Consider the following 16883-nt stretch of genomic DNA (forward strand, 5'->3'; position numbering starts at 1 on the left):
GGGTGGAACTACCTAGACTATGTAACGCTTGTCCTTTACAAAGTATTATCTACATTAAATACAGAATCCATTTCCCCTAGTTTCTAATTGATGCTTGCTTTGTACCAACTCCCTTTGCTGGACAAGAAAAGGAGTCCTGTCTTCCTGTGAGGGAATCCAGACTCTACAGAAAAAGGGGGAAAATCAACTTCTTCCACATAGTTTTAGCTGAAAAAGAGGAAGGCAAAGCCACCAAGCACATTTCAGGCTGAGAGAAGCACAAACAGAACTGTACTGTAAGCAGCTCTGTGCACAGCCTTAATTCCCAGGGAAAATGAGCTTTTTACATGCTGGTACTTTTTTTTTTAAGTCCAGCATCACTCAATGTGCCTTATACATTGGCAAAGCCTGGCTAATCAGGAAGCATCCTGGTTCCAGCTTATTTTAAAAGAAAAAAAGGTGACAGGTCACAGACTATGACTATAAAATAGGTTTAAAAAACCAAACAATTATTTTAAAGGGCGTGGAAATATATGTCTTTATTGACTGACTGGTTTCAGAATATCCAGGTTATGATATATTAAGAAATAGTTGATAAAATCATACCAAAATTTCATCTATAAAACTACCTTGTTGGGGGAGAAAGGGGAGGGGCCTTAAAAATGCTTATTGCCAAAGTTAACTTTCTATGAGAGAAGTTTAAAAATCATTTAGATCTAACAAACCACATAGCAGCATAAAATGGGCACTTTAAAAAACTTGGAAACATATTAAAAGCTAATTTTTTTCCAAATAGGGAAAACTTTTTACTTTTGACCATGGCAGTGCTATCTGTCCCTGTGACACACATCACATCTGATTATGTCACACATTCACAAAAGCCAGACACGTAAGAGAACCGCCTGTTTGAATCTGCAGCCAAATATAGTGCAATTGCCAGGCAGCCTGCACTCCACAGCACAGGCCCGAAGAGATCAGTAAGATAAAGCAGTGAAAGTAACAAAATTCTGTAAAACTTTCAAAAATTAATGCTCCTTAAAGGCATTTACAGTGGAGAAGTCAGAAATCTCCATTAAAAAGTCTATGGGCCCACCCAATTAAAAAGTTGCATGGAAATGAAACAGGTCGTTTGGTTTTTCTCTCCCACTTATGCATACACCCCACTCAATGAACAAGGAAAAAGGAAATACTCCTCTTATAAGACTAGATGCGGTGAATACCACAGCTAGCAAAATATCCCACAGAGACCCTCCTTTGAAAACAAGTCCTTTAGAAAGTCAAGGCTGATCAGCCTTTGCACGCTGAGGTAAAATTTTTGTCCAGTGCATCAGAAAGCATAATCTATGAGTTTCTATTTCTTTTTTTTTCTTTAAAAAATGGCTCAATTTTGTTGATGCATCAGACAGGGCTGCAAAGTACAGATTCAGTGCAACTAACTGTTCCGAGCTGCTGGTAGGGGACCACCTGAAATCAACGTGGCACTATCTAGAGGCAGTAGGCATCTGAAACATTTGAGGATGCGTGGGATGCCAAATTGGTTGAGTTCTTTTCCAAGACTCTCAGGCAAAATACATAGTGTGCTGGGTATCGTGGTGGATCTGCACAGCCTTAGCCAAAGCCTGAGGGTCCCGGCCATTGCTCTGTCCTGACACGTGACTGCCTTCAGCACTATAATGAGAACAAAACAAAAACCAGGTGTTAAGAGAAGACAGCATTCAACTTCAGTGTTTCAGGTAGCACACACAGTACTGGGTTCAAGAACATCTTGAGCTCAGGCTGGGCTACTCAAACGATTTATGTTTTCTTAGACATGCTTGTTCAAATAGTACGACTTATTTAATGGATGGTTGCAATAATTAAATAAAACGATGTTCACAAAAGCAAGTGTTTAATAGCACCTACATAAGGACTTCTATTGTCCCTTCTGTCTACTTCGTTCCTACTCATCCTTCAGGCCTCAATTACAAGTCATTTCCCTCTTAGAGTCTTCCCTGACTCCCAAGTTCAGGTCAGGGTCACCTAGAATATTTTTATAGACAGTTGTGGTTTCCTTTTATAGTATTAGACACAACCAACATGAAATTGTCAATTGGGACATTACTAGGTACTATTGGGTATTTTTTTTCTCCACTGCAATAAAATCTCCAAGAAAAGAGCATTCTTCTCCTCCCCCTCTTCCTCCTTCTTCTTTCTCTTCTGAGACAGGATCTTACAATGAAGGCTCCACTGTCCTCAAACTCATAGAGATCCTCCAAGGCATGCACCTCCATGACTGGCTTAACTTTGTTTTTATTTGCTAATACTAGATTCCTAAATTAATGAGTCTATGCCTATCAGAGTGTTCACAACTTTAGACATTCATCTTCGGGGTATTATGTAACATAGGAGTTTGGCAAACCATCCCTTTCTCAGTGCTGAGGATTCAATCTAGGGCTTCATGTATACTAAGCACAACACTCATCACTGAGTCACACCTCGGCCTCTGACCTCTCTTTAAATGATGATTATTATCTAATCACCTTTGATTTCATCCTTTCCTCCCCCGCCCGCACTATTCTATCCCAGGAACAGCTTTTTACATTTAACAAGGACAATCTTATTCTAACACAGTTTTCTGTCCTGTGCCTGCTGTTCCCTTCCAATATGCTCCAGTCAAGAAAACTTACTCTTGCACAAAATGCCACTTGTTCTATTCCCTTTATGTTCACATCCTCTCTGCCCGGAAAAGCCTTTCCTTTGTACAGGTAAGCCCTGCTCACCCAGCTCTAAAATCCCTACCAGCCTTTCCTCTCATCTCCCACTGAAGCTATCTATACTGTTAGACCAGTTATCAGTTTTCTATTCACCTGTAGATCTTCGTATTGAAACATAAAATACCTGCAGGCAAGAAACAAGGCTTACTAATCTTGGTATTTTCTAGTACCTAGCACAGTACTGGCACACAGTACCAAATAAATGTTTTAAATAAATGTATGCATATTGGTGAATGCAAAGTACAAAGACACAGCTGGGTGTTTTCTGTAATAGTGTATTTTCAATCCCTTATAGAATAGACTTGCAATGGAATGTCTACCATTTAGCAACTGGATGGGGAAGAGCCCAGAAACCGCTATACTTCACAGACTGTCATTTGGGAAAGAAAATTAATGCAAATAGCTCCTTTAGCCATTTATTGGTAGCTCAGTAACAGGCCAAATGTCTGAGTCCTTTGAGATCTCTATCTGGGAATGAGGATACTCACCCCTTCTGTTTTCCCATAAGCTCTGGCATACTCTGGTCATTTCTGGATTGTACTGGAAGCAAAATGAACTATGTGGGACTCCCTCATGCATGAATTGGAGTCCACAGGCTGTGACTACTCTGACTGGAACCAGGGTGCTATGCTGGCCACCTTTGGAGGCTGCCTGGGACCTCAGCAGAACTGAAATGCAGTTAGTTCTGTGTGAAAACCACAGGCAGCTCCAAAGGAGACTCTGTTAGAAACACAATACAAGTTTAAACAAGCCTGAGCTCTTCTTGGACCAAAAGTCACATGAAAAGCTCTCAAAGTCTTGTACAGTTTTGATTGTTCCTTGTAGGTTAAACCTTAAAAGGACATATAAATCTTCAAGAGCTTTCTGCATAGCTTGTTTTTTAGAACATGCTTCCACAACAGGAAGAGAGTTTTACTGATGAACTTGCCTGTCATGATCTTTATCCACCAAATGATACCTTGCCCGAAATGCTACCAGCCGTGCATAATATGCAGGGGCAGGAATGGAGACTGAGCGCGTGCACCTCACATAGGTGTGACAGAGCTGGTACGTCAGCAGCTGGAGTTCATCTGCAGTGAAGCAGTTGTCATCCCACAAGACCTGGTAATGTGAAGGACGGCTGGTTCCCTGAAGGGAGAGTGTTAGGGCTTGGCTAGTTAGGAGAAAAGAGGAACTGAGATCTAATTATTAAGCTCAACAATATCTCTGCCTCACACACCTACAAGTAGATCTCTGGAGCAGAGCAGTTAACACAGCCAAGCATAGTGTCTAATGACAAGTCTCCTCAAGCTGCCTGCTGAACTGGCAAATATCTCCCTATCAGGTCAGCTTCCAAATTACCTGAATTCCTGCATGACTACAGAGGTAAAAGTCAAACTCCGATGGATGTGTGATGGTACTATCCACTGTAGTGCCTGCTGGGACATTGCCACTTTTCCCCACCTGTTAAAAAGATACGTAATTTTTAAAAATACAATTAATCATCTGAGTAACAAGCTAGTTTAAGGCCAGTTTTTTCCTTTTATGCATTAATTGGTAACAAATTAGTAAATTGCTCTTACGTGAAGTCTCAAAACTAGGTTAATTCAAGATGTTAAGCCAGACATTGTGATTCATACCTGTAACCTCAGCATTTGGGAAGTTGAGGTTGGAGGATTGTTTTAAGTTCAAGGTCAGCAAGGTCAGCTTGGGCTACACTGAGACCCTACCTCAAAAATAACCAAGTTGGATTCCACTGTAACTTTTCCTTAGCCCAGCCCCATCCTAAAGCACTTTCTCAAGCATGAGTCCACAACTTCTTTTGGGGAATCCAAATAATGACTTTATCTATGGTTTTTTTTTTTTTTTTCGAGACAGGGTTTCTCTGTAGCTTTGGAGCCTGTCCTGGAACTAGCTCTTGTAGACCAGGCTGGCCTCGAATTCCCGAGTGCTGGGATTAAAGGAGTGCGCCACCACCACCTGGCTCTATCTATAGTTTTATACATCAATATTGCTACATATTTATAGATGACACTCTGTAGGCAGAGAAAGGAGAACAGCATTTAAGGAATGGGAATGTAGCTGAGTTGTTAAGTACTTGCTTAGCATGAACATGAGTTCATTGACCCTGGATTCAAGTCCCAGCACTGCAACAAAGAAAAAATCTGAGGTAGATAAACTTCCCCGGAAGAAACAACTTTCATTCCTCATTTGAGAGAAAAGCAATGGCCCTGCCACACACAGCTTTCAGTAAAAGATAAGATGAAAATCTTTGAACTGGTTCACCAGGTTCAGCAAAACTCATACTCTTATGGAGTCAGTCACAGAAGCTCCCCCAAAGAATTTCCGGAAGCCCGCATGAGATGGAGACTGAGAAGACAGCTCAGATCCAGGCCAGTCCTCACAGCCACACACCGTGAACAGAACTGAACATCTTTGTGCTTCAATCTAGCCATCTATAATATCTGGTGATGACCCTTTGTAGATATAAAAGTCTAAGGTTCTTCCACAACAAAAACACTGAAATCAAACTTGTTGAAAGGCAAAGTGTGTGTGTGTGAGGGGGGGGAACGGACACTCCACAAATGCACTGAACAGAAAAAGAATTAAATCTTGTTATTCAGTCTGTGTCTTCTGTTGTTCAGTAGATTTTAATAAGAGAAAGTTTAATTAGCACAGAGACATTCATTCCCACAGGGTATATTTGACTCCTTTCTAACAACCATCCCTTCCAGCTACCGCTCACGTAACAATGAATATAAAAACTTGGAGTACAGAGAATTCTTCTTTCAAATTCATATTAAGCTTAGGTATCTACCCAAACCAGAGAAAGTATAACTGAGTCACAGTATCTCCTACTTATCTCAAGTTACGGCTTCAGTTACTTGTGGTCAATCAAGGTCCAAAATATTATCATAGCGCAATGAGACATGGAGGTAGTCTGAGAGTGACAATGTTCACATAACTTTTGTTATCTCTGTGTTTTTGAGACAAGATCTGTTATGTACTTAGTTTGTAGGCCAGGCTAGTCTCCAGCTTACAGTCCTGTCATCTCAGTCTTCAAGTGCTGAGATTACAGGTATGAGACACCACATCTGGTTCACATAACTTTTACTATTATTAATCTCTTACTATTCCTAATTTATAGTTTAAACAGTGTCGCAGACATGTATATTTATGATAGAATGGTCTAGCATCTTTTCTGAAAGTATGTCATTTAGGAGTATTAGTTTATAAGGTGTGCGTAAGTGTTTCCTGTCAAATTTGAGGAATACTGCATTAAATCAGTTTATAAGGGTTTCTTTTTTTAAAGAGGGAGAAGTATAGGTCAATAGTATAGCACTTGCCTGCTATGTGTGAGACTGTGGGTTCAAAGTCTACATACACACTTTTCTAATATGTAATTTCTCAAAAACCACCATTTAATTAAGTATAATCTTTAAGATGACAATAGAATGGATGGCATTTCCAATCTTATTTTACCACAGACACTCTTTTTATTTCTTTCTCTTTTTTTTTTTTTTTTTTATTTTTTCTTCTCTTTTTCTCTTTTTTTTTCTTTCTTTCTTTTTTTTTTTTTTTTTTTCAGACACTCTTTTTAAAAAAGTCTCTAAAGATACCAGGTGGTGGTAGCACACGCCTTTAATCCCAGCACTTGGGAGGAGGCAAAGGCAGGCAGATAGATCTCTGAGTGAGGCCAGCCTGGTCTACATAGTGAGTTCCAGGACAATCAGGGCTACACAAAGAAACTCTGTCTTGAAAAACCAAACCAACCAAACAACAACAAAAAAAACAAAAACCAACTCTAGAGTTCTACAGATTAAAGCCTAAAGCTACATGTATGAGGCCGGGGAAATGGAAACCAGACACTGAACTCAGTAAGTATTGCTTGAGCACCCAAGTTAGGCTTCACAGCAAATGTTGAGTCTAAGAGCCAGGGGCAGAAAGAATAAACTGCCTTCCACAACCCAAGTATTTTAGTGCAATGTGATGCAGGTCACTGGAAGGCACTAGGAAGGCTGGCAGGGATGGAATAATTATACTAAGTCTTAAAAGGTAAGTAGGCGTTGAAAAGGAAGGCAAAACCTGGTATGGTGGTACACGCCAGGACTTTCAGCACTCAGGAGGCTTAGGCAGGAAGGGTTGAAGTTTGAGGCCATCTTAAGTACAAAGCAAAACTTTGTTTCTAAATGAATAAATATGATGGGATAAAGACTGAAAACACTGTAAGCACCCCTAAGCCCAGAAACATATGAGTAAACTGTAGCACATCCATATTATCACATCTGAACTCAGCAATAAAAAAGAAATGTTACTAATACACATAGCAACAAGAGTGATACTTTAATACATTATTCTAAATAAGAGAAGCCAAAATCAAAAGCTACATGTTTCTATTAATACATGTTTCTAGAAAAGGAAAAATTATAAGCTGGAAATACCTATCAGTGTTGCCAAAAGTTAGAGGAAAAGGTTGAGTATAAAAGTTTTTTCTGGCCGGGCGATGGTGGTGCACGCCTTGAATCCCAGCACTCGGGAGGCAGAGGCAGGCTGATCTGAGTTCGAGACCAGCTTGGTCTACAGAGCTAGTTCTAGGACAGGCTCCAAAGCCACAGAGAAACCCTGTCTCAAAAAAACCAAAAAAAAAAAAAGTTGTTTCTGGTGACACAGACCTCTAAGTCTGGCCACTCAGGAGATGGAAGCAGGAGAATCTCCAATTTAAGGCTTGCCCAGGCTACAGAGTGACTTCAAGATCAACCTAGGCAAATTAGTGAGACCCTGCAGTGGTGATATTTAGTTTGTGTTTTAACAAATAAAGCTTGCCTGAAGATCAGAGTGCAGAACTAAGGTACTAGAGGCCAGGCAGTGGTGGTGCACACCTTTAATCCCAGGACTCGGGAAACAGAGGCAGAAGAATCTCTGTTAGCTCAAAGCCACCCTGGGCTATGTGAGATTGAATCTGTCTAAAGAGAAACAGAGCTCACACAAAGGTGATCCCAGCACTTTGGGTCCCATGCCTTTAATTCTAGCACTAGGGAAGTGGAGACAGGAGTGTTATGGCTGGGCGGAGAGAAGAATATAAGGAAGGAGGAGACAGGAACTCAGATGCAGTCTGAGGATGAAGTCTGAGAACGGGATCGCCCCTTTGGACTGTGCACTGGTAGAGGTAAAAGGTCTCTAGTGGCTGACCCCACTGCTTCTCTGATCCTTCAGCCTTCACCCCCTAATATCTGGCTTCAGGTTTTATTTATTGAGACTAATTAGAATTGTGCTATACTCTGCCTCAAAATAAAAGGTAAAATGGGGATAGGGGATATGCTGAGTGGCAGAGCATTTGCTTATATGTGTGAGGCCCTAGGTTCAATGTTCAACAACATTTAAAAAAAGGTTTGGTATAAACAGAATTATATACATTTGTTTCAACCATCAAGTACAACTACATTCTAAAAAGGTTGAATTTGACTGTATCTGTAGTATACCTTAACATAAACAACAAAAAGGAGTGGGCTGAATGTGCTCATTCCAGAAAGGAGAACACAGTAGGACATGGGGACGTAAGAAGACAGACATGAATATGCTGTTCAGGCTCCCCTGGGAGAGCGTGAAGGAGCAGAGGAAGGTGTTTTGTAAGCAATGGAAAGCACATGAAGACTTCTGAGAAGTGATGTGTTTTAGAAAGCAACCCCTGGCTGCAGGATGAAGGAGCAAAGGCAATGAAGTGTCTGCTGGAGAGTCTTGCACAACAGACCAGTTCTGCCTAGGGTCATGGAAATACATGTACTTGAGGTAAGAGAAATTTGGGGGTAGAACACAGGGAACCATTGAAGAAACTGGACATGGCAAGGACAATAAGGCGGGAGAAGAATTTAAAAATGATTCTGAACTTTCCAGCTTGGCGAACATAAAACACAGTGATGCCAAGTAACAGAATCTAAGGAGAACTCAGGGAGGTTCTGGATGGGGATTAAACAGTAAGTGGGAAGTTTGGACGTGTTTTGTCTGACATGCCTATGGTAGACTGTATTACTGGTGCCAAATACTTCTGTGCCCCTCCCTGGAGGAAGATTATACAGTTCCACCCAGCTATCACAGGAGTGGCCATGTGAATTGCTTTGATGATAAAATGTGGCACTTCAGGGCAGAAGCTTTAAGAGCCAGCATACAGCTTGTCTTGTGACTGGCAAGGTTCCAGATGGATTCTGTCAGCCTGGGTTCCAAAGGGAGGACAACAGGGTTACAGCTGCAGTAGGGCCTCAGTGACTGTGTAGTATGAACAAGAAATGAATCTTTGCCAGCCACAAGGATGGGTTCTTGTTATCTCCACCACACAGCCTGGTCTGTGGAGACTGGTGCACCACGCACAGAGTATCTGAGTGAACATGTCTGGTAGATAATTAAAAGTACAAATCAAGAGTCTAACAGCACAATCTAGGGCAGAAATATGGATTTGAAGTTAATAAGTGAGCCTAGAAAAGTGGATGACGCTGAAGACAGAGTTATTAAGAACAGGAAAAGGGTCACTGAGGGTCTGGAGAGATGGCTCAGTAGTTAAAGAACACTTGCTCTTTCAGAAGACCTGGGTTTGGTTCCCAGCGACCACACTCCCCACACCCATCTGTAAATCCAGTTCTCAGAAATCTGTCCCCCTCTTCTGACCTCTGTGAGCACCAGGCATGAATGTGGTGCACATATATACATACATACATATATACATGAACCAAAACATTCATACACATTAGATAAATAAATCTAATTTTCTTAAGTAAAGATGATCTGACTTTACTCACAGAGGTGAGTAAGAAGTCATATTGTTAAGGCCAGAGAAGGCTGTGTTGTCACAAGTGTGGCTAAGAGGTCAGTGTGGGACTCTGACTTGGTAGGATATGAAGGTACAGAGGCAACACTTCAGTTCTCTCTTGAATTTCCTATTTCCTGAAAATCAAAGTATGAAGTTTGAGGTGAGGGTATACTTCACAGCAAGTCAGGTGATTATTCTTCTAAAAGAAAACTTACAAAAGCAAAGGTAGAAGAGCGCGCGTACACGAGAGAGAGAGAGAGAGAGAGAGAGAGAGAGAGAGAGAGGGAGGGAGGGAGGGAGAGAGAAGAGTTAAGAGATGTTTAGAAAGATGAGGGTCTGTGAGTTGGTTCAGTGTCTAATGACCTGCATTCCATCTCTGGAACCTAGATATAAGTTGTCCTCTCTCACACACATACATACACACTCTCTAAATTAACTCATTAATTAAATACAATTTAAATTTTTGAAAAGAATGAGGAAAGAGACAAAAAAGCACATTGGAAAGGAGAGGATAGGTAACCAAGAAAATCCATGCCTTCCAGGTCCCATCTTCCCAGTAAACAGAAGGTAGGATTCAGAAGGCAGTTGTGATGACCACAGTACTGTCTGTGCAGAAAATAGGTCTTTGTTAGCATTAAGACACCAAGGATAAGCCGGGCGGTGGTGGCGCACGCCTTTAATCCCAGCACTCGGGAGGCAGAGACAGGCGGATCTCTGTGAGTTCGAGACCAGCCTGGTCTACAGAGCTAGTTCCAGGACAGGCTCCAAAGCCACAGAGAAACCCTGTCTCGAAAAACAAAACAAAAAAAACAAAACAAAAACAAAAACAAAAAAAAAACAAGACACCAAGGATAGGAACCAACACTTATGGGAAACAAAACAATAAAAAAAATCACAGCATTTAAGGTTTAAAGGTTTGCTCTCATGTGTTTATAACACGGTTCACGACAAAATAAGTGATTTGTTCAGCCAGCAACTCTCATCAGCCTGAGAGTGAAGCAAAGTAAATAAATAAGCAAGTAGATATATTTTGGAGTTGGAGGCAGGCAAGAGGCATGTTCGGAGAACTGGAGATAGTGGTCAGAGTATAAAGTAAACTAAAGAATTGGAACCTTCAATCCTGAGTGATGGTAAAGAACAGAGCTGTAGGAAAGAAAGATAGCTCAGGGTCTGGAGAAAGCTCAGCGGTAAACTGCTTCCCACCATATTTGAGGCCCTGAGCTCCATTCCCAGCACTGGGAGTGGTGGCAGATCATCCAGATCCTGGATTCCTCTCCACTCCACAGTGAACTGCATGGATAGCAAGTTTACAGTAGAGCAAAGAAGAAACCATGACAATAAAAGATGGGTGACAGGGTATTTTCTGCTTCAATTTTAGGCAAGCATTCAGATAATCTGTATTATCAAAATCTAAGAACTACTACTGAGTCAGAGTAGAACAATTAGTGAACAAAAATTTAATATAAACTGACTAGTAGATCTGGGGACTGTAGGGAAATGAACTTGGATCTCTTGCAATTGACAAAACAATAATAAACATCTCATCCTTGGAAAAGAGACAGTTTTTGTCCTAGAAAATAATTGGGGGAGCCAGCAAGCTTACATGATTAAGCAACAAAAAAGATCTGGTCCTTGCTATGCCTAGACAAGATGAAATAATGTCATGAGAAACAGTAAAAAAGAGGTCATCCAACATAATATTCTTATAGCTTACCCACTTTAAACATAAATATCAAATCATAAATAAAATCAATGGAAAATGTCTTTATCAAGTGCTGGGAATTATACCCCAAATTAACACTCATTTATTAATTTACTCTTCACCATACTTCATGAAATAGGTTCTATTTTTATTTGTTGTGTTTTGTTCTTTAGACAGCAACTCACGTGGCCTAAGCAGGCCTTGGACATGCTATTTCACTGAGGCTATGTATCAGAAACTGAACACAGGGCATGCTGGCTACATCTCCGGCACTTGCTTTTTCCTTTGAGACAGGATAACTCAGACTAGCCTGCAACTCATGATCTTCCACTCCATCCTCCCAAATGCTGGAGCTGCGGCTATGTAACCACCGTGCCTAGATGCTGTTCACCATGACATTTTTTTTTAAAGATTTATTTATTCATTATGTATACTAGAGTGTTCTGTCTGTATGTATGCCTGCAGGCCAGAAGAGGGCACCAGATCTCATTACAGATGAGCCCTGAGCCATCTCTCCAGTCCCTCATCATCACCTTTTATAGGTAAGAATGATCTTCAGTTTATGAAAGGATTATACCCAATAAGATCATTATAAATTAAAATTTTCATAAACAAAAATTCACCTACTCCATATACCCTTCTGAATATCACAGTTAAGCAGTATAGAACACTGTAGACTATCGACTGTTTACTCATGTGAGGGTGGCTGCATTGCGAGACAATACTGTACTGCCCATTGCCTTCCGGGACATTACCAAATTCAAAACTTAAAGAGCAGTTACTACAGAATGCAGACTGATTTCACAGTAACATCAAACTGGCAATTCCAAATCCTGGAGCTGGAGAGATGGCTCAGTGTGTAAGAGCACACGCTTCACAATCCTGAGGACTGAAGTTTGGATAACAGCACCTACATCACAAAATAAGTGTCCCAGTAAATGCCTGTAACACTGGATCTGAAGGGTACCAGAGACAGGAAGAACACTGGGGTTCACCAGCTTCTAGCCAAGAAAATACGAGTCCCAGGTTCAGGGAAAGACCCTGCTTGCTTCACAGGAATTAGCAGAGACAAACAGAGGGGAACACTGACGCCCTCTTCTGGCCTATACACATTCACATGCTCAAACACTCACACAGACACACAAATGAATAAATACACACACACACATACATGAATGAAAAAAATCCTAAGTCAAATTATAAGTTTTCATGTGGCTTAGAGAAGTGAAGTCTCTTGTGTGTGGTTAATAAGTATGACACCACAGTCATTCCAAGTCACTATCCCAGTGATATAAAATCACCAAGGACATTCTGCTTTACACCCTAGAACTATCACTCATGCTTTAGCAGCAAAAAACACGTGTGAAGCCCTTGGTTTGATGTCCAGTAAACACACACAGCACCCCATTTTGAAGTATTACACCGTAATGTACCTGACCTGTCTCTTCTAGCCACCACGCCTCAGCACTACACAAACAGCCCTCATGGTTGGTCAGTACTGACTGCCAACTGACAAGGTCTACAATCACCTAGGAGACATATCTCTGGGCGTGTCTGTAATAGAATCTCGAAATTAGGTTAAATTTCAGGTTTTTTTTTTTTGAGACAGGGTCTCTTTGTATAGCCCTGGCTTCTCTGGAACTCTCTCATCAACCAGGCTGGCCCCAAACTCATAAAGACCAACTGCCAAATCCACTACTGCCTGGCAAGGCGCATTCATTCTTAAAACTCCTGTTATCCACAACTTGTCATTTAAGTTCAACTTAGTCACTAAATTAGACACAGCCGGTTTCAGAGAAATTCACTGTCTACATCTACTCAAAACCACAGTCACTGCCACAGTCAGAGGAGGAAGCTCTCAGCACGACTTCTTACCCTTTCTGTTTTATCTGCACAGAAGAGGCGTGTGTGATGTCTCTTTTGCACCACAATGTAGGTTATTCCTGGTCGATAGTCTTCCTCCAAGCTTATACATGCCTTTCGAATTGCTATTAGCTCCGGCCAAGCTACCTAGGAGACAGAAGGGGAATTTTGTTTGACGGAGGTCTTAGTTCTCAAGCGGCAAGCTGAAGAGTGCTGGGAGGAGGGCACGGGGCTGATTGGAGCACCTGTTTCATCTGTCCCTCTGATACCCCTCCACGGTAGTAGATGATGCGAGTGGGCTTGAAACGTGTGGACTTGTAGAATTGAATCAGCAGCTCCCGAGCCATGCTCGTCAGGTCCTGCACAACCTCCTGACTGTAGAGCAGCTCCTGGGCAATCTCCTGCCGAGACGTCTGCACCCGCACTGTGGCACAGTATCGGCTAGGGTGGCCGTCCATGCTGCCCACCACGGCTGCAATAGAAGGCTTCTTCCCATCCCCAGCAGGTGGATGAGTGACATCTGCTCCCAGGAAGATGACAGGCTGCTGGAACACTGAAGGCCTGTCCAGATTTAAGAAAACAGTGCCACTCAAAACATATGGATACAAATCTTTGAGTCTAGAAAAATATATCACCAGGATAACTGCCATCTTAGAAAAGAGGACCTATGCCCGTTAGGAAAGAACACAAACTTTGTAAAACCCAAATCTCTTTAAGTTGTGAAATTTAAAGAAGAGAATCAAATTTATTTTTTCTGTTTTATTTCATACAATTATCCTATATTTATCAATTATATCCTATATTTTACTTATTTATTTTATTTGCACACACAGACCCATACAAATATAAACCCTACAAGAATAGGAATTTTATTAAATCTTGGTCATTACTAGTACCTAGAACATTCCTTAGCTCATACTTGGCACTTGGTAAATATCTGTTAAAAACACAAATTCATTCCATGTCACTGATTCCTCTATCTGTGGAATCAAAGAAAAATATGAGTGCTTTTCTGGTAAAAGCTAGACAAAAAAAACCCAGGTATGGTGGTATCTATATCAACACTCATGTCAGTGGGTGGAAGCAGGGGGACAGGTAGTTGGAAGATCATCTTCAGCTCTGCAGAGTCCAGCTCAAGGCCAGCTTCAGATACATGAAACCCAATCTCAAAAGGAAGAACAAGATCCAGACATGATGGCACATACCCGCAGTTCCTAAGACTTACCTAAGCAGGTACATTTTGGCCTAAGCGGGCTAGTATGGTCTACATAAAAACACTTTGTCTCAAAAAATAAATAAATTTTTTAAAAGACATAAGAGAATAAAGAATATACAAGAGGGGCTGGAGGTTAAGAGCACTGACTGCTCTTCCAGAGGTCCTGAGTTCAATTCCCAACAGCCCACATGGTGTCTCACACAACCATCTATAATGAGATCTGGTGCCCTCTTCTGGCCTGCAAGCATACATGGAGGCTGAACACTGTGTACATAATAAATAAATCTTTAAAAAAATATACAAGATCAAATTCCAAGCCTAAGGTGTTCCAGAGGCTGAAGAGATGGCATGGTCAGGGGTCAAGATGGTAGATGGCTCTTCCAGAGCATCTGAGTTCCTAGCATCCACACTGGGCAGCTTACAGCACCTATAACTGCAGCTCCAAGGGGATCTGACTAGCCTCTGTGAGCGCTTGTACTGGTGCCTTCATGTGCACGTGATAACACCTCCTGCACACATATGTACATAATTTAAAAAATATATAAGAGGCAGATAGATCGCTGTTGAGTTTGAGGCCAGCCTGGTTTACAGAGCTAGTCTCAGGAAGGCAAGGGCTGCTACACAGAGAAACCCTGTCTCAAAAAAACAAAACAAAAAAAACCAACCAACAACAATGACCCATAACAGAGACAGATAGATAGATAGATAAAACGATTGAACTAGCTCCTTACAAAAGATGCCTCCAAATTAAATCGAAACCCAAACATGTGTAGCATCACTAATCAGGGGAAAGCAAATTGAAATAATAGTAAGATAATATTTCTTATAATAAAAATGGCTAAAATTAAAAGTACTGCCAAGTAGTGATAAAGATATGGAATGACTAAACCTCTCAGTAGAAATATCAATTGTTGCAGACAGGTTGGAAAAATACCTGACTGTATCTATTATGGCTAAATTTGTGTATTCTCCACAACTCTATTTTCTATAATCCATAAATTCCACACAGCATCTTACACAAGAGAAACAAATGCTTACCTCTATAATACATAATATTGTAGAACTATACAATGAATATATACTGTCCACCAAAGAGTAGACAGAATTATATGATTTTATCTACATAAGAAAATAATCCATAGCAATGAAAAATAATTAAATGCAACAACGTGAGTGAATTGTACAACTACAATGTTAAGAAAAGGGAGATAAGACAGGCAGAGTGGTGCTCCCCTTTAATCCAGCACTCAGGAGGCAGAGGTAGGTGGATCTCTGAAAGCACGAATTCTAATTGGTCTTAATAAATAAAACCTGGAGTCAGATATTAGGGTGTGAAAACTGAAGGATCAGAGAAGCAGTGGGGTCAGCCACTAGAGAGAACTTTTATCTCTACCAATGCTCAGAGCAAAGGGGCGATCCTGCCTTCAGACTGCACTGCTCCTCAGACTGCTTCAGACTGCATCTGTCTCCACCAAACCTCAGACTACACTGAGCTTCTGTCTCCTCCCACTTTATATCCCTCTAGCTGCCCAAACATATCACTACGGTCTCCATCTCCCTAGTGCTGGGATTAAAGGCATGAGATCTCAAATGCTGGGATCACCTTTGTGTGAGTTCTGTTTCTCTTTATACAGATTTAATCTTGTGTAGCCCAGGGTGACCTTGAACTAACAGAGATCCCTCTGCCTTTGTCTCCTGAATCCTGAGATTAAAGGTGTGTGCCACTATTCCCTGGCCTCTAGTGGCTTAGCTCTGCATTCTGATCTTCAGGTAAGCATTATTTGTTAAAATACAAACAAAATATCACTACATTCCCCCTTTTTTGTCTAAAATAAACAAGAAGGCTATATAGCCAGGTGGTGGTGGCACACGCCCTTAATCCCAGCACTCGGGAGCAGGGGCAGGCAAATCTCTGTGAGTTCAAGGCCAGCTTGGTCTACAAGAACTAGTTCCAGGACAGGCTCCAAAACTACAGCAACATCCTGTCTTGAAAAACCAGAAAAGAAAAGAAAAGAAAAGAAAGAGAAAAACTATATACAATAAGTACAATTATAATATATACAGGCAATAAGTACATCATTATCATTTGCATTTGACAAATTCAGAGAAAATGCTCCATCATCTATCCTATTTTGGTGAGTTCAAAGTCTTGTACCTAATTTATTTTCTATCATAACTTGCATTACCATCCAAAACTATCTTTCCATATCTCTAAGCCTTATACACTTTACACCCCTTCATTGAGTTTCTTTTCTGTATCTGGTGAATAAGGAAAACTATAACTATCTAGTCTTTAACTCCCTCAGAGACCCAAGAAGGAAATAATATTAACTGAGTAAGCAAGAAGTGTGAGCAAGTGACTTCCAAAAAATGCAAGAAATGACAAAGCTGGCTGCCGGACAGTCACCCAAAGTTCCTCTGCAATGGTGAAGCACCCATCTTTGGACTACAGACCTAGCATATCCTACAGATTTTTCTGTGAAGCAGGATTCTTGAAGGACTGTCCCACCTTGTCTTGACAAGGTTTTGTAGTCATTGTCTTTTGTGTCCTGCTTGTCCAATTTGGACAGCATACCATCAGTAATTGAGGCA

The 16883-nt window shown here is 41.1% G+C and overlaps 1 protein-coding gene across 2 annotated transcripts in view; it reads right to left on the reverse strand.

Annotated features, from left to right (window-relative positions):
* Window positions 1-488: 488 nt before the first annotated feature.
* Window positions 489-16883, reverse strand: part of LOC142833374 (protein argonaute-4) — a 42527-nt gene continuing 26132 nt past the window's right edge. Inside the window, exons 14-18 of one of the 2 annotated variants that reach the window (XM_075944686.1) lie at window positions 13321-13636; window positions 13088-13222; window positions 4074-4175; window positions 3661-3860; window positions 489-1647 (exon numbers count right to left, since the gene is read on the reverse strand). In XM_075944686.1, the coding sequence (XP_075800801.1) occupies window positions 1539-1647; window positions 3661-3860; window positions 4074-4175; window positions 13088-13222; window positions 13321-13636 (862 nt within the window). In that variant the 3' untranslated portion in view covers window positions 489-1538. The remainder of the gene's footprint in view (window positions 1648-3660; window positions 3861-4073; window positions 4176-13087; window positions 13223-13320; window positions 13637-16883) is intronic. The other variant, XM_075944685.1, reaches the window with a different exon arrangement.

Source organism: Microtus pennsylvanicus, chromosome 13 (genome assembly GCF_037038515.1).
Source record: "Microtus pennsylvanicus isolate mMicPen1 chromosome 13, mMicPen1.hap1, whole genome shotgun sequence".
Taxonomy (NCBI): Eukaryota; Metazoa; Chordata; class Mammalia; order Rodentia; family Cricetidae; genus Microtus; species Microtus pennsylvanicus.